At 35.5% G+C, this 20,630-nt stretch overlaps 2 protein-coding genes and 1 pseudogene across 3 annotated transcripts in view; 1 reads left to right on the top strand and 2 right to left on the bottom strand.

Annotated features, from left to right (window-relative positions):
• The window catches only part of LOC123847559 (large ribosomal subunit protein eL37-like), a 43,793-nt pseudogene extending 37,693 nt beyond the window's left edge, over window positions 1-6,100 (bottom strand).
• LARP7 (La ribonucleoprotein 7, transcriptional regulator) lies at window positions 1,001-20,582 on the bottom strand. Of its 2 annotated transcripts, none has more exons than XM_045880579.3 (13): window positions 20,446-20,582; window positions 13,907-14,110; window positions 13,318-13,418; window positions 13,137-13,220; window positions 12,838-13,002; window positions 12,655-12,748; window positions 12,244-12,579; window positions 12,012-12,156; window positions 10,216-10,364; window positions 9,223-9,341; window positions 6,053-6,212; window positions 5,735-5,826; window positions 1,001-1,591 (listed from the first exon to the last, which is right to left on the bottom strand). In XM_045880579.3, the coding sequence occupies exons 2-13, from the start codon at window positions 14,106-14,108 to the stop codon at window positions 1,511-1,513; spliced, it is 1,728 nt and encodes a 575-aa protein (XP_045736535.1). In that variant the 5' UTR covers window positions 14,109-14,110; window positions 20,446-20,582; the 3' UTR covers window positions 1,001-1,510. The 2 variants fall into 2 exon arrangements, with proteins under 2 accessions (XP_045736535.1, XP_045736536.1); XM_045880580.3 differs by having other exon boundaries at window positions 12,244-12,576.
• Window positions 20,463-20,630, top strand: part of ZGRF1 (zinc finger GRF-type containing 1) — a 104,597-nt gene continuing 104,429 nt past the window's right edge. Inside the window, exon 1 of the mRNA XM_064584971.1 lies at window positions 20,463-20,586. The gene's annotated coding sequence lies outside the window, so the exon portion shown is untranslated. The remainder of the gene's footprint in view (window positions 20,587-20,630) is intronic.

The raw sequence follows: 20,630 nt of genomic DNA, 5'->3' as shown, positions 1-20,630 counted from the left end.
CTTCATATCTCTAAAGTCTATAGTGTCAGTGTCTAATATGTAGTATGGGCTAAATATTCTTTTAATTAAATGAATTAAAGAATAAACAGAAGAATAAACAAACAAATGGGGTGTCTCCTCCACCTTTTTTGTTTGTCCTAAGGAGTTACCTAACAAAGTATGTAACTTTACTTATTTTTGTTTACGGTCTCTATCTACTGCTGGACTATAAGGCCCAAGAAGAGAGGGATCTTTGTCTGATGTGCTTCACTAATATCTCCCAAGTGCTAAAAGTGGCCAAAGCTAGTTGTTCAATGAGCACTTATCTTGTTTTAAAAAACTGCCAAGGGGAAAATTTCTGAAATTTTACTTGATAACCTTTCCAAAGTCACCTTAAGAGAGTCCTCACTGATATCAACTGAATCCTTGAAACAGACATCTAAGTTTTGATTATTCTGGAACATATGAAGCATATTTGGTCATAATCCTCATAATAAGGTTTAGCAACTATTTACAGATCTTTGTTAGATTTCCTTCATGGAGAGAAAAGGAGACAATGGCAACTTGCTAGATACCTATTTTTACTAGTAATAAGCTACTGTCACCCCTACTGCTGAGGTAGCCAATCTCCTCAAATCCTTGGCCCATAGAAGTAAATAGTTTCCTAACTTTGGGTCTTCCACAATGCATAGAATGGGCACCAAATTAGGCCCACTTCTGGACAAAGCTGATGGAACTACAAATGGTTTGTAGCCCAAGGAAATAAACCCCTTGGCTGTCCAGAGTATGTTTCTGATATTCTTATAAGGGATTAAGATGCTAGTCATGAATAGACCCTATAGGTTCGGTTCAGTTCTAAGAAGGCCTTAAATATGCCAGGTCTGAGATTTTTCTGAATAAAATGATAGAGAGTTCAGTTATGCCTAAGGCTGATTCTTAGAAGATTTTTTTCTCCCCATGTTCACAGCATCTGGTACATTTTATTTTGTCTAACCTCATTTATGAGAAACAAACTCAATACTTTTAAAGTTTAACATTTTAATTGGAAACAGTTCATATGGCCGATTCAGTGGAAGCTCAGATAAACAAAGTGCAATAAACAGAATGAAATATCACACATAAGTCTCTGTATAAATCAACATGAAAAGGTAGTTGAAAAGGAAAAAACATTACAAAATAAGTAGTGAGTGCACTGTCAAACATTTTTTTCTAAACTATGTAGTATTATTTTTGTAAATATTGTTTTTGTAATATAAAAACAAAATTAATGATAATGTTCAAAACATTTACTAAATTACTTCGAGGTTGATTTGTATAAGATAATGTCAGCAAATAAAATGTTTTTAATGAAAAACTGTGGTATACAATGTACTTATCTGAACAAAAAGTCTTACTTACAAATTAAAGAACAAAGGTATTTCTTCTAATCAATATAGGTTTCAGAAAAACTATTACTATCAAAATAAAATGGATTTCCTAAGAAAAGTTCAAGTGTCCAGTGAAATCTTAAGAGGTGACCCAAAACCGTTTCTCAATCATATTCAGAAAATCTAATATGTTTACTTGCTTGCTGAGTCTTTGCAAGTCTAATCTTTTCAGCTTTGGTGATTAACTGTGGAGAAAGAAATTAGAAATTATAATGTATTGTATACCTAAAACAAAAAGATAATCATGAGTAAAAAATTTCACAACTATCAGTTTGAATAAAATTTTTTTAAAAGAGAGAAAGGTACACAAATGAGATAAATTAAGCTTAGGCCAAATCAATTACAGAGAGAACTGTTTAGGATTATGGTTTATTAAGTATAATAGATACTAAATCTTAGAATTACTAAAACACTACCATTTTCCTTCCACATCACTGAGAATTTTTCAATTAAAAACAACCACTCCAGGCGCCTGAGTGGCTCAGATGGTTAAGCGTCTGCCTTCAGCTCAGGTCATGATCCCAGCATCCTGGGATAGAGCCCCGCATCGGGCTCCCTGCTCAGCAGGGAGCCTGCTTCTCCCTCTCCCTCTGCCTCTCTCCCTGCTCATGCTCTCTCTCTCTGTATCTCTGTGTCTCAAATGAATAAATAAAATCTTTAAAAAAAAAAAAAAAGTTAAAAAAAAAAACCAACCACTCCATGCTGGAAATTTTTAACCTTTTAGGAAGGTTCAGCACCCGTATTTGTTAGTTGTTTCATATCCCCCTTGGGCTTGAGTATTAATTACTTGATTAATCATTACTTGAATGAAGACAGTATATTTTGGGCTGAGTACTACATAAAGGTTTGCTTACAAATTTGAAAATTAAAATATTCCAACTAAGGATCTGCTATTAAGAGTACTTATTATTTATTATACCCTTACATAAATCCTTTATTTTATTTTTTTAAATTTTATTTTTATTATTTTTAAAGATTTTATTTATTTGACAGAGAAAGCTAGAGAGGGAACACAAGCAGGGGGAGTGGGAGAGGGAGAAGCAGGCTCCCCGCCGAGCAGGGAGCCCGATGTGGGGCTGGATCCCAAGACCTGGGAATCATGGCCTGAGCTGAAGGCAGACGTTAGCTTAACGACTGAGCCACTCAGGCACCCCTCATTTTTAAAAATTTTAAAAGAGATTTTATTTTTAAGTAATCTCTATACTCAACATGGGGCTTGAAATCACAACTCCAGGATCAAGAGTCACACATTCCACTGACTGAGCCAGTTAGATGCCCTTTTAATATTTTTAAAGAAGGCAAATGAAATTATGTGGAATGTAGAAGACCATTTAAGATGGCTAAATATTCCAAAAGTTTTCTTGAGATGTAAAAGTTTTAAATATCTTCTGTAGCTTTGGAAGAAATGAAAATCTTGTTCTCTTAAAATACAGATTCTAGTTAAGTACTCATTAGACATTCATTAAAGTGTTTGATGACTGTGGCCATTGGCAGGAAGTCACTTTTATTTATTTTTTAGTTTCTTAAAATGTTTACTAAATCATTAAAAGTTTACTTAAAAGTTAAAGAGTGTGAGTCAGTCTATAGATAGACTGGCTGGACAAGTTAAAAAAACAAGTATTTAAAGAAAAAATTCAAAAATTGCCCAGGTCACCAAATTGTCTGTTTATGATAGGAAATAGTGACTGCCACACGAGGACCACATTCACTCACATTCACCCACATTTCAAAGGTCTCTAGACTTCAGCAAAGCCAGAGTCAGGGCTTGCATCTATGGAAGTAAAGGTTTATGGGATATATTTAAGGTCTGGCTACTTTGGAAATGAAAATAGGGGGACCCTGTATTTGTTGTTTTTCTAGGAAGTCACTTTAAGATTAAACTAAAAGCCTATTCATCAGTGAAGTGAGTCAAAATATAAGTTATTTATAACTCTGTTAACATATTTTGTGAATTCTGCCTTTACCTGCTGAATATCTGACTACTGGTAATTTGTAGAGAAAAGACCTTGGTGATAAAAACATTTCAAATATGCTTTAAAAGATAAGACAAACGAGAAAAGACTCACTCTGTTTCCAGTAGCTGTTATCTAATTTTACCAATGTGCTCAGAGTGATAGGGAAGACAACAAAGGCTTGGTCTAGCAAGAATGAGTGAGACCCTATCTGGCAGATATTTCCTTCATCTTAGTGATCTTTTCTGAGAGGTCTTTACCCACAAAGAATAACTTTTTCCTTCACCTATTCCCCTTTTTGTCTTTTAATTCTGTATAAACTGACTGGGGCTTAGGAAACTGTCCCCAGTCTCCTTCTGCTTCATAAGGTGAAAATTAAGAACCAGGATTTATTACCAGTGCTTTTCTTTAATTCAATTATGGACCAAGTAATATAACATTACTGTGGAAATGTAAAGCTGTAGTATGAGAAAAGTGCTAATGTCATACTTCTGGCTGCTAAATTTTTTTCTAAATATTTAACTCCCTTTAATAAGGTGCTTAACTCCCAGTATTCTAGCTATAATAGCCTCCTTCCCTTCAAGGCTTCTGCAGTTTCTGCTGCCTGTGCCTGAAAACTGTGCCTTTAAAATCTCGGGCTTGCTTGCTCACTTTCCTAAGGTGTGTCTTAATGTCACTTTCAAAGAACTTCCTGGACAACCTCACCTGATGGAAAGCTATCTCATGATATCCTTTAATTTGATTATTCTACACAGCACCTGTCATCACCTGTCCTAAACTGTTCATCTGTAAACTTTATGAAACCAGGGAACTTTGTTACTCCTGGCTCTATCCCCAGTTCCTAGAACAGTGGGCAACAAAAATGAGCACTCAAAAAATATTAATTAAATGAATTATCAAAAAAGTCGACTGACATACTAATTGTCTCCTCTGAAAAGCCTGTACAATACCTACTTTGTGTGGTGCCATATTTTCACTTTGTGATAGACGTCTACTTTCATAGTTTCAGCTAGGATCCTATACTGTTTATGAAACAAATCATGCTAAGAAAAAGCTTGATGGTGCAACAGATAAATGAGATCAGAAAACAATTTTCCAACTGAATAACAGAGCTACACATTGTTTTCCAACCCAATTTATAAAACTCCCTAGTCAGTGTTTATTTCCTCACTTTAAATTTAATTTATGGAGATCAGATCTTTCTGGAAAACAAAATGACTAATTCCTACTTTTAAAAACATATACAACTTAAATGAAACTTCACACCAATTAGAAGGATAACAATTATTTAACAAAGTGATTTCATTTTAGTCATGAGTTCTGGATCAATGATTTTAACATTTAAATAATCTCAAGCAGGCTTTGAAATTAACACCTCATAGACCTGAATGAGTCTTTAGGGAGGAAGGAGGCCTTCCCACATCTCAGCAAATTCAGTCTGTATCCATGCAAACAGAATTAACAAAGACCAGTCCCCCGCACCCAAATAATCTTAAATTCCAGTGAATCCTAGGCAATGCAAGGCTGATGAAAAAGCACTAGATTTTTATGTAATAAAACAAAAATAGAATTAGAATCCTAAATCAACAAACCTAAAATACAGAAAGTATGATTTTAAGTGCTAATGAATCATAGAATAATACATAACTTTTCATATTTTTGTCTTATAATAAGCATTTTAAAATTTTGATAATAGTATTAGTTTTTATGTGCCCTAATTTGTCCTAAGCACTTAAAGATGTACTAATCTTTTACACATATAATAATTTGTTTTAAAAGAATAAACGTTACAGCTCACAAGCAACAGTAAGTATGATAAATTACTCAGTGTCATTTAAAACAAAATTACTGAGAGTCTTGCTTTAAATTATTTCATGTATTTAAGCTTGTTTCCTTCACTTGTTGAGTATTCTAGAGAAAAAGGAATAAAGCTTATCATTTCTACAGCAAACTTTATGCATTAAGTTTCCCGGTATTATCTGTGGAGGCTCCTATCTTTAAAAACTACACTCTCAAATATGTTGTTTTACCATTAAGACAATCTTGAAATAATCATTTACTACCAAACTACAAAACACAGCAGCTAGAAATCAATACTGTTTAAACTGCCACCACTAGTTACAGTAAAAAAAGCAAAACAAGAAAACTCTAAATTATGCACCCTTATGGGGAAAATAATTCTAATTTATTGTATTTCAAAATCTAAAAAAACAAGTATTCTTTCACAATCTATAATGCAGTATATACCATGTAAATCTTTGTTGTGTCTAGCAAAACCAAGGTTATTTTAGGGCTACACATTACTGACTTTCAGAAAACATTCAAGCGAATGTTGAATTTGGGCTACTGAACAACAAAAACCAAAAAACGAATTACCTTCTCAGTGCCTCTTTTCTTTTCACGAGGCTGATTAAGTTTGGCCTGCCTATCTACCAAAATCTTCTGCCAATACCTCTGCTCATGGTCACCTTAAAAACAAAAACGACAATCACTAATACATATGAAGAAACGTATTCAAGGCATTAATCACATTTCAATAAACAAACTACTGTCGTTGTCTGATTATATTTACTACTACTTTATGCATGTTAGAATATGAAAATTAAACTAATCTTACTAGCCAAACTCAGAAAATACAACACAATCACCCCTAGATAAGAATTACTAAAAAAAAAAGATTGTATGAATTTTTACCAGAAAGGATCTCGAGGTTCCAGCAGTGTTTCTTTTTAATTTCTGTATATGCGTTTATTACAGCTTGAGCATCCTCAGGAGTTTTAAATCTAGCATGGCACTCTGTATCTCCTTCTAGCAGATCAACATAAACAACTTCTGAGATTGCTGCCAAAGTATCCTGCATTAGAATTTAGAAAGACTTTAAATAAATAATAAAAAAGTTTCACAATAATCCTAAAACTATTCCCATGGTTGTGACAGAATGTACTATGTAAGTCAGCCATATACAGTTTAAAATGAGGAGTGACTATCCTACATTAACATTTCTTCTAAAATATACACCAATATCTTCTTTTAATGAGTTTTTATTTTTAACTAATCTCTACTCCTGACATGGGGCTCGAATTCAAAACCCCAAGATCAAGAGTCGTACACTCCACTGACTGAGCCAGCCAGGCATCGGTAAAACACAAATACACTTGAAAACTGACTTGAACAAACTTGGGAACTCTAATCATAACTTTCTTTTAATCAAGCACAATCCTAAAATATTAACTAGAATGGGAACACTGCACAAGGACAACAGATTTGTAGAGCAGAATGTACAAGTAATTCCCCCAAATGCCAGATCAATAAGAGGGTTCCAAGTCTCAGTGCAGTTACAATGGATTAAAAAACAAAAAACCCACAATGGATTGGTGGACAAGGTGTTTACACTCATCTGTACAAAATCACTTATAACCTAAAATGTATGAAAAAAACATTCAACTTTTTTATGCGGGACTCGATCCCAGGGCCCTGGGATCATGATCTCAGCCCAAGACAGACGCTTAACGACTGAGCCACCCAGGTGCCCCAAGAGCTCGTGCTTTCTGATGAAATACCTAAACAATCTCCTCTGAACAAGTAGTGGTCAGGCAGCAGGGAAAAGTTTTACCTATAATGCCTGCTGTGAGGGCAAATTAACGACATTCCTGCATTTCTAATTATTTTTTCCCAGCATGTTCTTAGGTGTAAACAATGCAATTATGCAGGAATGTTACATAATTCTTCATTCATCAACTTCCATTCAGAAAGCTTAAGAAATTACTGGAGATTACCAGTTTAAAAAAAAGTTTTGCCTACCCATCTGGCTTCCTTTCTTTTTGACCCAAATTTCAAGCCACAAGAAATTTAGATTACTTTTAGATGTTGGATTTTTAAAGTCTGGATTACAGAAAAAACTAAGCAATAGGTGAAAATATTTGATCATAAAACAAGAAAAGTTTATTAGTTAATAATAAAGAATAAGCAATAAAAACCTACAAAGCCAGGGACTAAGTCTTAACTCATCCCTACTCTTAGCATACTGCCTATCTCAAAGTAGGCACTTAATAAATGATTGCTACTTCAATGAAAAAATAAGACAACTGGAGAGAAATATACTTGCCAATTCTTCCCATTTCGCTATCTACTTAAGCACTAAATTTAGAAACAAAGCAAGACAAATAACTGGTATCAAGTTGATGAAATCTGATGTATTAGGTGGTAACAGTAAATTCTGTAATTGATTTATCAGATAGATTACTACAATTCAAAAGGTATTTACGATAGACATTATAATGTTAGGCTATCTCCTGACTAAAAACCCTTCTTTAAAAGACAAATTAGCCTGGTAATCACAAGGGCAAGTCAGACAACAGTAAACCATCATTACAACTCAGTTTTTGTTGATTTTGATGATGATAAATGAAGAATGTTTAATTGATATACTTACTATTTAGATAATAAAAAGGTCTTTGGTGAATATAATTAAAGTCTATGACAATTATTCCAAAGAGCAAACTTTGCCTAATTTTACTTTTAAATCTTTTGCAACTTGACTAACCACAGCATCATTTACATCCTCAGTTTTTAATCCTTCTGACCTGAAATTCTATATTGCTACCATACTCTGAAATTCAAGTTGGTAATACCAATTTGGATCCGCCAAATCCCTCATCAATATCATAAACAGAATCTAAATTTATGTGTTAGTGATAACTACAAGATTTTACAGGATAGAAACAGGATTTTAGATAAGGAGTGTTCACAAGATAATTACAGTGAGCAACCTCATTTATGCAAGTTAAAAAACGTGACTGGTAGGAGTCCATGCAAACCCAAAACATACTACATGATGATGAATGTCAGTATAACAATTTTAAATATATTTGCTATGCCAAAGGACATCTTACACAGGAATATGTCAATAAGAATTAAGTATGTTTTGTTGATACAAAAGGTTGTTCGAAGATAAAATATGTAAGTAAAAAAAGACTGTAGAGCAGTAAATGTAGTAATCTGTAAATTATGTAAAACTCTTTTTGCATACCCATACAAAATTTTTGTAGCTTTTCAAAATATTTTAACTTTTCTGTAATTGTTTGACATTTTAAAAACAGCACAAACTGAAAATGCAACATTTAAAAAATAAAATTAACAAAAGCTCTTTTCTCCAAAATATCCTGCATTTCTCCCAGGAAAAAATTTCAATTTCCAAGAGGACTAACAGACAAAATCGTTTATGGTAAGTTAAGAATAAGCGTATTATCCCTTTTATATGAAAACAGTTCTGACTTTTTTTAGGTCACAAAATCTTTTAAGAATCTACTGAAAGCTAATGAAAACAAATGACAAACTCTTTAGTTTGCTACAAAAATCAGACAATAGCAGATGATTAAAAGTTCAAAATAATTTCAGATGAACTGTAATGTTGATTAAATCGTCAAAAAGTTTTGACATTAAGTATTTTATAAAACCCATTTTCTCTGAAAACAGATAATGTCCCCTAAATAAGTAATATTATGACAGCATTTTACTATTTTTATTCTTTTAAGTTATAATGACCACAGTAAGGCCTGTTCATTCAACTACACAACAGTCAACCATTAAGGGCACCAAGAAAAATAAGCACAAAGTGCAGTTCTACAGAAGGATGTTTCAACTGTACTCATTGCAAAATCTGATCCAGTGAAGAATTTCATAATGCAGATTTTGCTTCAAGTCAAACACAAGAGTTACTGTGGAATCAAATCCTAGAAGTATTTTTCCACAGAGGAATAAATTCTAATTTTATTTTCTTCATTTTCTATAATGCAAAACATTTTCAGATGGGTAAATTCTAAGAGGAAAGAGCAACAACTACCCTTGACACACAAAAGCATTACCCTGACTTGTTTCCTGCCAGGTAGAGGCTCAGTGCTAATGATCTTCACAATCACGCCACTCACAAACTGTGGTCCTGCTGCATTAACCTTTTCCTGGGGACAACCCTCTTCACTGTTTGCTGTTGATTTGAAAGGGAAAGACCAGAAATAAGCCTCTTACACTTAATAATTTAATACTTAGTAGGCCCACTTGAGAATAACAACAATGATTTCTTAGGCTGATTTAAATAATTCAAATTTACTTAAATTTCATTGTAAAATAATTAATTTACTAAATTATCCTGGATGCCATACTGCTTATTGCAGATTAGCATGAAATAAAATACCAAAACTTTTATCACTCTTAATTGCAAAGTGCAGTTAGAAGAACACTTGTAAAACCTTAAACAAATAAGAATACCTGCCCTGTTTCCCTTAGCCGAATAATAAAGCACTTTACTTAATAAAAAAATAAACAGAATAATACGTAAAATATTCTATAAACATTATGATAAAAATGTGAAAATTTGTATTTTCAACTTATAAGAATTCAAAATACATCTTAATATACTAGGACAAAATTATAGATGAGAAGTTACAATTTTTGTTGCTATAAACTTGCTCAATTCATAAACTAGGTACTCATTACTAAATATGATTAAGAATGCAAACTTAAATCATTAAAAAAGACACCTTAAGTCTACTATTTTTTTTTTAGTCATCTGTACGACCCAATGTAGGTCTCAAACACATGACCCTGAGATCAAGAGTCGCATGCTCTTCTGGGCCAGCCAGGTGCCACGAAAAAAGAGATTTTATAACAACCATTTCAAATATTCTTGTATCAAGCATAAATAGCACATTTGGGATACCATGACAAATCAGTAATTGTTCTAATAACTACCACTGTATATTTAAGTTTTTAAAAATTAAGATTTATCCTATAATAACTGAGAAATAGTATGTCAGTATCTAAATACAACATAATGCTACAACTATCATAGTGCTGTTTACTTTTTTCATTTTTTATCTCAGACGTAGTAGGTACTCCGTTTGTTTCCATTTTTGACTCCAATTTTATTTGGGATATTGTTTTTTTTAAAGAAGCCATGCTGGCCTTTTGCAGTGCTAAATACTCTTTTTTCAAATCCATCCATTCGCCCCTGTAATGAAAAGAATGTACTTTTGAAGTAGTGAACACAGATGAGCAAATAAAAATATCTAAATATATACATTCAGTGTTTTATAACCACTCCTCCTAACTTTTCCTTCTTTAAACACAAACATTCAAATTACCTTTTGAGTCCTAAGTGATCCAGGAAATATGAAAAGGGGAGTTTAGTTTCCCGACCCAACATTCAGATTAAATGTTTTAAACTTGGCAATTCAATTCTTGAATAAGCTTCAAATGTTTTTATTTATGAAAACAAAAGCTTTGAATTAATTAGCTAGTAACAATTAGTCATCTTTGGGGGAATAATGGCCAATTATAATTTAAAGATTATTTGTTAAACTGCTTCCAATTTGAGAGAGAGAACATTCCTTATTATTTACTTGAATCAAAAGAATTTCTAAGAAGAAAAAAACACCCCATGGAAGCATTTTATTTATTTACATACATTTAACATGTAGATGTTTCTTCAAACAGCTAGAGCTTCCCCAGATAGAAACACAATGCCCCTCCAGGCTCCACAGGCGCACTCATTGTTACTCTAATCTATGCCATCAAACAAGCAGATAGGGGCTTTTTTTTTTTTGAAAGAGGAGGATATCTTGTGGTAATGGTCTTAGCAGTTATTACTGACATCTGTATACTTCAAAAAAAAAAAAAAAGTATCCAGACCCACCCAGGATCATACATTCCCTGAGAGCTGATACATTAGAATAACAAAAACCTCTTGTAATGATTCTCTGAGATAAAAAGGCAAAAGGAATTCAGCAGTTAAGAATAGTATAAATACAAGTGCCTGAAGTCCTTGCCTTTTAACCTTCAAGAGGAGGACAGACACTTGGGGAGTACGATTCAGGAAAGCTAGGAAAAACTTTCTTCCCAAAGGTATGGTATTTTTTTCTTTTTTTTTTTTCCCCTTGGCTTCCACCCTTTGAGTGGATTGGACTCCCTTTAACTTTAACATGGAAGTACTTTCTTTGACTTTTAAAATAGTAAGTGCTTCCATGTTTTAGTAGAAGTGAACCCAAATTCTTCCTCGGAATGTAATATGGCAAGTCCCTTACAGAGCCCAAGGGGATTCCCCTTTGCTTTAACATGGGGGTACCTGCTGTGTAAAACAAAAGTAAGTGCTTCCATGTTTCAGTGGAGGGGTCTCCAAATGGACACAGTTTTATCTCAAAGCTTACTTTACAGGTTAATGAATGTTAGTGGTTCACGTTTTTTCCAAGACTGGGCTCCCCACCACTTAAACGTGGATGTACTTGCTTTGAAGCTAAAAAAGTAAGTGCTTCCATGTTTTAGTGATGGTAAGTCTTACTTTTACATTTTAGAAGTTCACAAGAGTCCTTCACGGAACTGCCTGTCTGTGGTATAATTAAGCTTTATCTTTAAGTCTGTTAAGGAACACCCTCTACTTTAACATGGAGGCACTTGCTGTGACATGCTGAAAATAAGTGCTTCCATGTTTTAGTGTGGTGGTTCCTTTTTAATTCTCCGTTGCCTTAAACCCACAATCTGCAGATCCTTCCTACATGCCATGACTGTTGCTAATATGCAACTCTGTTCAATACAAATTGGAATTGCACTTTAGCAATGGTGATGGAGAGGATCAGTTTTCATCAGGATTGTATCTACTTACTTTGAAAGGACTCTTAATGGTATAACCTCTTCTCCCATTTTGTGCCTCTCTTTGTGTTTTTTCTTATGCTTCCTTTTTGCTTTTAAAAGGGATCCATCTTTTACATCTCCAGTATCCTTTTCCTCTTCAGTAGACACTTCCAAATCTTAAATTTTAAAATATAAAAAAATAAAGACAAGTTTACATGTACTAACCTTTTATCGTCTAACATTTACCTTAAAGTTGTCGATACCTTTGTTCTCTTTGGAAACCTCTTTTTTAATGTTGTCTTTCTGAGTTATTTTCTTTACTTTTGACCTGAGAGTAGGGTATTCTGCTTCTTCAGATATACTTCTCTTCCTCTTCCCTGTTCTGACTGCAGGTAAACTGGATACTTCCTGTCTTTCCCGTTTTTTCTTTTTTTTTGAAGGCGGCTTTTGGGGTTCAGTTGTTTCTACTTCTGATCCCTCAGACGTGGTCCTGGATCTTTTCATTTTACCAACACTCTCCTTACTTGTGTCCATATTTGACACTTTGGTGTCTTCCTTCTTCATTCGGCCTTTCTTCTTCTTCTTCTTCTTCTTTTCTTCTGTAACAATACTATCATTAGTTTTCATTTTCCTTCAACTACATTTACTTAAAAATTAAATTTAATATTAATTACCTGATACTTGAAGCCCAGGAATGGGCTTATTTTTTACTGTCTTAGGAAATATACCAGGTTTTCTTGGTGCTTCTTCTGGTGGGTTGTTAAGAAACTGGAAAATCGGCAAAACCAACCAATTTTGTTACTCTTTGAAACACACTTGCTAATTTTTTTGCTTTTCCTTTTAGGTTCTGGACCTACCTCAATAGCTTTTGCTGCTTGTTCTTTTGTTTCAAATTCCACAAAGGCAAATCCCTTTGGATCTCCAGTAGATTTATAATGTGGTATGCTTATATAAACAACGTTGCCACATTTCCCAAATACTCTTTCAATCCAGCTGTGATTAACATTTTTGGGAAGTAATTCCTACAATAAATTAAAAGCAATATTAAATATAAGTACTTTTCTCAAGGTCAATAAATTTTTACTTGTAATATAAAAATGTTTCTGTCTTTGACTGTGATCGCCAGCCCTGAGCTTTTCTTAAATGGCTTACTTACCACATACACTGTCCTTTCGTCCTCATCCTTTGGTCGTTCACCCAGTGGCTTTTTTCTCCTGATTCTGGTGCCTTCTAAGTCCAGCTTTGAAATGGGCACATGAGGTGATTATGTTTTATGGATTAGTTTATTATTAAACTAATATGATTATGTGATACAATTGTATTGTAACAATTCTTACCTCCACAACAGATGAACTTTTCAGTGCTCTGGCTATTAACTTTCCGTCTGTGGTCAATTTTTTCATTTTGTTGAAAGACACGAGGAGTGATATATCAACATCTAACAAATGCAAAAGTTAATACAGAATGTATATATGCTAAATTGGAGTTCAAATGCGTTTTTGGTAATTAAATCTGCCTCTCTAAATATGTATAAGTAGGTATACCTATTACTCATTGGTAAAAAAAATGACATTCACAAACTAAGAAGTTTGGACTCAAAATAAAATGCCTTGTGTGAACCTGCAAACACCTGCAACACTTTAAAAGTAGTAACCTCTAAGCCCAGGTCAACTGTCACGTACTCTACCTAACCATGAGCTTGCTAGGAGCTCCACCACACAAACTTTAGAATATCATCATAATCCCACAAATGTCTGTCCTTAAGGCCAAAATGAGCTATAATATTCATGTGGAAAAAACCATAATGTATAAAATGTGGTATGCTATTCAGTACATGGCATGGTAGTATTACACTGTGCTAGAATACTATTTTAGTACATAACTTATCCATAAACTGGTTCCATTTTTACAGTGAAGTACACTTACATCCATCTCTGGACTTTTCTATTTGCTCTCGAAGAAATCTATCCTTGTGAAGATTTGCATCTCCAAACCAGAAGTCCACTTGCTTAGCAATATCTGCAAGCACTTGTTTAACTCGTGACCGTTTCTTTTTTTCTACTTCTTTTTTCTTTTCACTGCTTTCTTCTTCCATTGTCTTTTCTTGATTTCCACTTTCAGTTTCCATTCCTGTTCATTGAAAGAAGAAAATACAGGAAAATATTCAGATTAGCCTTTAAATTGCCTGAGGGCTTAATAGACAAAGTTGCCTGGCAGAGAACAAACTTTCGGGTAACCCTTGCAATTAGCCTTGTGGTTTTTAAATTTTTTGATCTTTTTAAGTTTCTTACCTGTTTACTTTTCATTTGCCTTGTTTTTAGTTTTAAAATAATTTACCTCCTACATCATAAATCATAGCTTTATTTTTTGATGCACTTTATACTGTAGGACCAGATTATCTTCATATAGTATAAAATCTTTACATCTGACCAAACTACACTTTAAGTCAGTAAGTCAAAGTGTAAGATTAAGGGATTCAGACGTTCTCCATCTTGACGAACTCAAAAAAGGTGTCACATTTTTAAATATACAGTCTCCAATGAGATAAGTGGATTCTTGTTTTTGATTATTTAAATTTTTTAAAGGTTTTATTTATGTAATTGAATAGGTGTGGTGTTTTTTTTTTCAAGATTTGAGAAAGCATGAGCAGGAGGAGGGGCAGAGGGAGAAGCAGGTCCCCTGCTTAGCAGGGAGCCCAATGCATGGCTCAATCTCAGGACCCCAGGATCAAGACCTGAGCTGAAGGCAGATGCTTAACCAACTGAGCCATGCAGGTGCCCCAAGATTTTATTTTTAAGTAATCTCTGTACCTAAAGTGTGGCTTTAATTTACAGCTCCAAGATCAAGAGTCCCATGCTTTCTACTGACTGAGCCAGCCAGGGGCCCCTTAACTGTTAATTTCCGTTCACTAGAAGCGGAATTCAAATGGTAAGCTTTTTCTTTTCCAGGGGACCTCCCATCCCAGTGTTTATTTCTTGGACAGCAATTCCCAAGCCCTTCCTTGAGTCACTTTGCATGCCTCTTTGTTCCCTCAGCTCCAACCATACTGGTCATCTAGCTTTTCCTAAAATTCAGCTGGCAAATCTTCAACTGAGGGCCTTCTGAATTTGCTGTGCTCAAACACTTAATGTCTAGATAACATGGCTTGTTCTCTTACTTGGTAAGTCTTGTTCAAATGTCACCTCAATGAAGTCTACCACAGCCGTATTTAAAACTTCAAATTTCTGGACAGATATTCTTTATCTCCCTTATTTTTTCCCATTGCACTTACCTTCTAACATTATTGTACAATTTTATTTATTTTTCCTTCCTAGAATTTAATATTAATGAAATCAGGTTTTTGTCTGTTTACTGATGCATTCCCATTCCCTGGCACAGAGTAGTCACTCAAAAATTTGTTGAATTAATTGTGTCATCTTCATTGAATCGCTAGAGGTACACACACAAAAATAAGTAAATGAACAAAGGCTTAACATAGGGCCCGGGATGGTGCAGTCCTCCCTGAGAAAAACCCCTAAACATGGTTTTCCCCTACTGTATTTCCCAGGCTCCCATAATATGGTTTTCATGGACACAGGAGAGTTAAGACATACGGACAGAGTTTTTTCTGTCTCCTCTGTTGCACCACGGTGGGAGCCACTCTTAGTTGGCATGCAGGCCTTGAACCTATGCAACCAGAATGACATCTGAGATCTGTGGGAAATAGGGGCTAAGGCTTTTACATATCCAGGTGACCTAAAACCACTTTGGCCCTTATCTGTGTGTCACATGTTTTTTGTAGGTAAAGGGGGGAAAAAGTAGATTTGGATTAATTGTGGAGTTTGTGTAAATGCTGGGGTTGGGACTCCAGATGAGATGAAGATGCTGTCCCTACTATCTCTTCTGCCTTGTATCCTTCTTCTTTTAAGATCTTACTTATTTGTCATATTTGTCACAGACAGAAAGGGTGAGAGAGCACAAGCAGCAGGAGCAGCAGGCAGAAGGAGAAGCAGGCTCCTGCTGAGCAAAGAGCCTGATGCAGAACTTGATCCCAGGACCCTAGGATCATGACCTGAGCCTAAGGCAGACGCTGGACCCACTGAGCCCACTGAGCCACCCAGGCATCCCTGCCTTATATCCTTTAACACTCACTAAACATAATATCAAAGCCTATTTGTACCCCTTCAGGCTGTGCCAGAATCAGTTACTGCAGCTGCAATGCTGCAGAGAGTAACACATAGAAAATGTGTTTCAAAGTGACATCCATTAAGAGAGTACAAAGCCATTAATGCATTTCACTTCACATCTCCAACTAAACTTGCATTCTCACCAAAATCAACGGAAGAGTATTTTGGCACTTTTAAAACAGGCTGCAGTTGATTAACCAAGTGCCAATTTTGAAAATATGCAAGAAGTATTTATTGAGATACATACAAAAGGGAGCTACTCGTCAGAATTAATCACTCAAAAAAAAACAATAAGGTGTCATTTAGTGCTAAATAACCATATTCCTCACCCCATATTCTCCCTTTAACCCATCCTGTCAGGCTTCCCTTTCCACCATTCTAGTGAAACTGAAAACAGTGATCTCTACTGACTACTGGACCCCTCAGCAGTATCTGCAGTTAAACTCCCTCCTTGAGAACATTTTCTTCATTTGGCTTCCAGGAGAGTTTTCCTCCTCCTCAATTTCCTTTTCTGGACCATCCTACTTTGTTCTACCTTTATATGCTACCCAGAATTGCATTCTGTCCTGGGTTCCCTTTTTATCTCCACACATACCCTTTATGAGAGTCTCTGACTTTAAGCTCCCTAGTGCCATGCTGATGTTTCACAAATCTGTATTTTCCAGCACTGACTTCCCCCATTAGCTCCCCCCATTCCAATACTCAATTGTCCATTTGACATCTCCACTTATTTACCTTAAGTATTTCTCTTATAGTAAAATGGCTAAATTGAACTCTGAAATTTTAACAAACCTAAATTTGCCTTGTTTTCCCCATCTTGGAAAACACCAATCACATTATTGCTGAGAGCCCCAAATTCCAAAATCCTTCTTCTTTTCCTCATACGCCACAACAAATCCAGGAGCACTGTCTATCTTTATAAAACATATTCTGAATGATACTTCTTCTTTTATCACAACCACTTGGTCCATGGTATCATTGTGTCTTGCCTGAACTACTGCAAGTACACTGTAACTTGTGCTTGTTTCTACTCTTCTTCCATTATCATCAATTCTCTAGATAGTAGCCAGAATAATCATCTAAATATGTAAATCAGAGCATGTCAATCTCTCAGACAAAATCCTCCAATTCTTTCTTATCATACTCAAAAATCCAAAGACCTTACTGTGGCCTACTAGGCACTATTCGATCTGGCCTGGGGATATCTAACTTAATTTCTTACAATTCTTTCCAACAGGCTCATTCCAACTATGATATACCATTCCTCAAACATGCTAAGGCCATTCCCATTTCAAGGCCTTTGCTCTTGCTGTTCTCTTTACCCTCCCCACCACATCTGTAGGGATTACTTCTCTGTTCATTCAGGTCTCTATAAATGTCACTTTCTCAAAGATGCCTTTCTTTCACTCACTCTGAAACATTTCTGCTCTGACAATCTTAACACTACCCATTCCGTTACCACTTTGTATCCTCTTGTTGCTACCTGTAATTATAATTTCATTGTCTGTCTATCCCACCAGAATGCAAAAACTATGAAGGCAGGGACTTTAGCTTGATCACAACCTAAACGTTTGTTAAATAATTAATGTATTTAAAAGGATCTCATACTGCAAAGTGTTAGGCATTTCAAGTTTTGAAAGGGGGTAGATGTTTATAAATAAAATACAAATGGAAGCTACAAATTATCAACACAGCAGAATCCAATGCTAACTTTCCCCTTTGCAAAAACTCCACAAATTATAAAGGACAGACAACCAGCTCTCCAATTCCTTTCCTTGTTAGAGCCACCATCTAAGGAAATAGAGGACAGAAGCGCAGAAAGTAAAAATTTTCCTGAAATCAGATTTTTTCCCATCCTCATCTCAGAGACCTTCCTTCCTTCCCTCACCTAAGGGTTATTTTTGTGACTTGGAAAATTAAGTTCTAAAACTCTTGCCTAGTGCGCCTAACATATGTCTGCAGTCTGTGACCTTAAGAAATATATTCTGTAAATAATCAAATATACTTTCATATATGTATAAGGGAAAGATTTGATTAACACAAAGTAACAAGATATAGTACAATTTCACTGCCCAGTGCAAAGGCTGGGGGGCGGAATCAGGAAGTTACTTTTGTTAGTCTGATCTTCTAAGTCTTTCTCACACACTTGATAAAATGTAACATTATTACCATTTTATCATTTATCAATCCGTCACTAAGTCCTACCAATTCAACTTTTGGAATGGCTTTTATCTTCCTCTAATATTTTCCACGAGTGTCACTATAATACAGGAACAGTTTATAAACTGTTCTAGAAGTCATTTATCCTTCTCATAAGCTGTGTAACTTGTCTAAAACACAGACCTAATTTTATGATTTTAATGTTAAAACTTTCAACATTAAAAATTCCTTAGCACCTTCTTAAAACATAATATGTAAGTTTAAAAAATTGTTAGAGTCAGGGACATCTAACTGGCTTCTAAACAGGGGCTTTAAACAAATAAAGTACTGTGTAACAATGCCAGTTACTTTACATATATTATTTTAAATCCTCACAATCACAATTAGGTGGTTTCTTCCAACTTTCTTTTTTTTTTTTTTTACAGAGACTTAAAGATTAAGTGAATTGGTCAAAACTAGCTGGGTAAAAACAAGCTTGGGTAAGCAAACGAGCTCTGTTAAGTTTGACTCTGTCATATTTGCCTACCTTTTAGTACAACTTTTTTAGCCTGTCACGATGCATTCTATGCTCTGACTCAGATATTCTTAACCTAAAGCCCATGGAATTTTGGGTGAGTTTCAAACATTCTTGTGAATTCTGTGAAATTGTTAAAAGATTTTAAACAATGGAATTTAAATATAAATTAATATAAAATGAATATATGTCAAACATTTCAGTAATTAATCAAGGAACTAGTTAAGTATTACAAACTGGTTTGGGGAGGGTGCGCTTAGCTTGCTCAGTCAGTAGAACAGGAGACTCAATCCCAAGGTCATGAGTTCAAGGCCCATGTTGGATGTGAGGACTACTTAAAATAATAAATTTAAAAATATTATATTAAAAAAAAAAAAACTAGTTCAGGGGCACCTGGGTGGCTCAGTCATTGGGCGTCTGCCTTTGGCTCAGGTCATGATCCCAGCCTGCATCAGGCTCCCTGCTCCGCGGGAGGCCTGCCTCTCCCTCTCCACTCCCCATGCTTGCGTTCTGTATCTCGCTGTGTCTCTCTCTGTCAAATAAATCAATCTTAAAAAAAAAAACTACTTCAAAGGAGTATTAAAATATATAAACAATCAGAAACACTGAAAGGAATTTGTTCATAGATGCAAAAATGGTTAGGGCAATAATTGCAAAATTAATTGCAAGACTAATTTCCATTATTTTCTACAACTTCCATAAATGTAAAATAAAATAGCTCAATGACAATGAAAGAGATAACCTGGAAGAGTGAGCTAGACAAGATATCCAGTATTTCTTTTCTTGGCCATTTCAAGGTGTTTCACAATTTCCCAACAAAATTACACGTAAAATGTCTTGCCATGTGCATGCATCTTCCTGGGAAGCTCATCCACAGCCTTCATCGTTCTTAGAGGAAATGATGTGTCAAAAACGTTAAGTCATCGTTCTAGCCACGGCTGGCCATTCAAAGGCACCAGAACACCCTTGCCTGTGTGTCTTTGCTTTTTTGAATTAGTCTTGTCTTACTTGCCTTATAAACCCCTATCCAATTTTCAAGGCCCACGTTAAATGGCCTCTTACTCAATGTAGCTTTCTACTACCACGTCTCCCCTAATTTGTCTCCTTACCCATTTTCCCTCAAGCACATCTATTAGGGCGCTCCGTACCCTTCACTTGACACTTAAAATTTGTTAGCTCCCTTCCGTAACTGGATTTTCGGTTCTTTAATAAGAAAAACTAGAATCTTGAAAAAGAAAATGACTAACTTTAAAACAAGTCCTCACATTCGCTACTGTTTGGCCGCCAAGGCTCAGATCTAGGAAGTAAAGCATTTTACCCTTGGCTAAGGTCCACCTCGGCACCCGTCCCTTCCCAAGTACGCCGCCAAATGCCGGGCAGGCCCCCAGTCTCCCAAAGCCGGACAATACGCGCCCCCAACCTCTGAAAACTGGAACTACAAGGGCGCCCAAAGGACTTTTGCGCGTGCGCACAGAGAACTAGGACAAGCAAACTGATGGGTTTGTGGGAGGGGACGAAGTGAAAGGGACGACAGAAGATAGAATGGACTGCGTTAAAAAGGACTCAGAGGAAATGAAACCTCAGTCAACCTGAGCGACACTATCTACGGTCTACTTGGAACTTACTCCGTTCAATTCCCAAAACACTGGGCCGGTGATAGCGTCCTCCGACCTTTTCGTCTCCAGATCCTTATAGTCCTGGTTTCCGCGTCATAGGATGAGCGACACAGCTCTCCCGTAGGCCTTGGAAAAGACGAGCACGGGACGGTGCGTCCGTCGCTTACGTCACGGGCGTGGGCTGGCGCTGGGGG

This window comes from Mirounga angustirostris, unplaced genomic scaffold, assembly GCF_029215605.1.
Source record: "Mirounga angustirostris isolate CCGP_5_RB_7025 unplaced genomic scaffold, mMirAng1.0.hap1 SCAF_2, whole genome shotgun sequence".
Taxonomy (NCBI): Eukaryota; Metazoa; Chordata; class Mammalia; order Carnivora; family Phocidae; genus Mirounga; species Mirounga angustirostris.
Note: the sequence above shows the minus strand (reverse complement) of the source record. Positions and strands in the feature narration are given on the sequence as shown.

Coding starts and splice junctions, on each gene's coding strand:
- LARP7 (XM_045880579.3), bottom strand. CDS start 14,108: ATGGAAACTGAAAGTGGAAATCAAGAAAAGACAATGGAAGAAGAAAGC. Junction 13,003..13,136: donor ACGAAAGGACAGTGTATGTG/GTAAGTAAGCCA, acceptor AATTTATTGTAG/GAATTACTTCCCAAAAATGT. Junction 5,827..6,052: donor GAACCTCGAGATCCTTTCTG/GTAAAAATTCAT, acceptor TTTGTTTTTAAG/GTGACCATGAGCAGAGGTAT.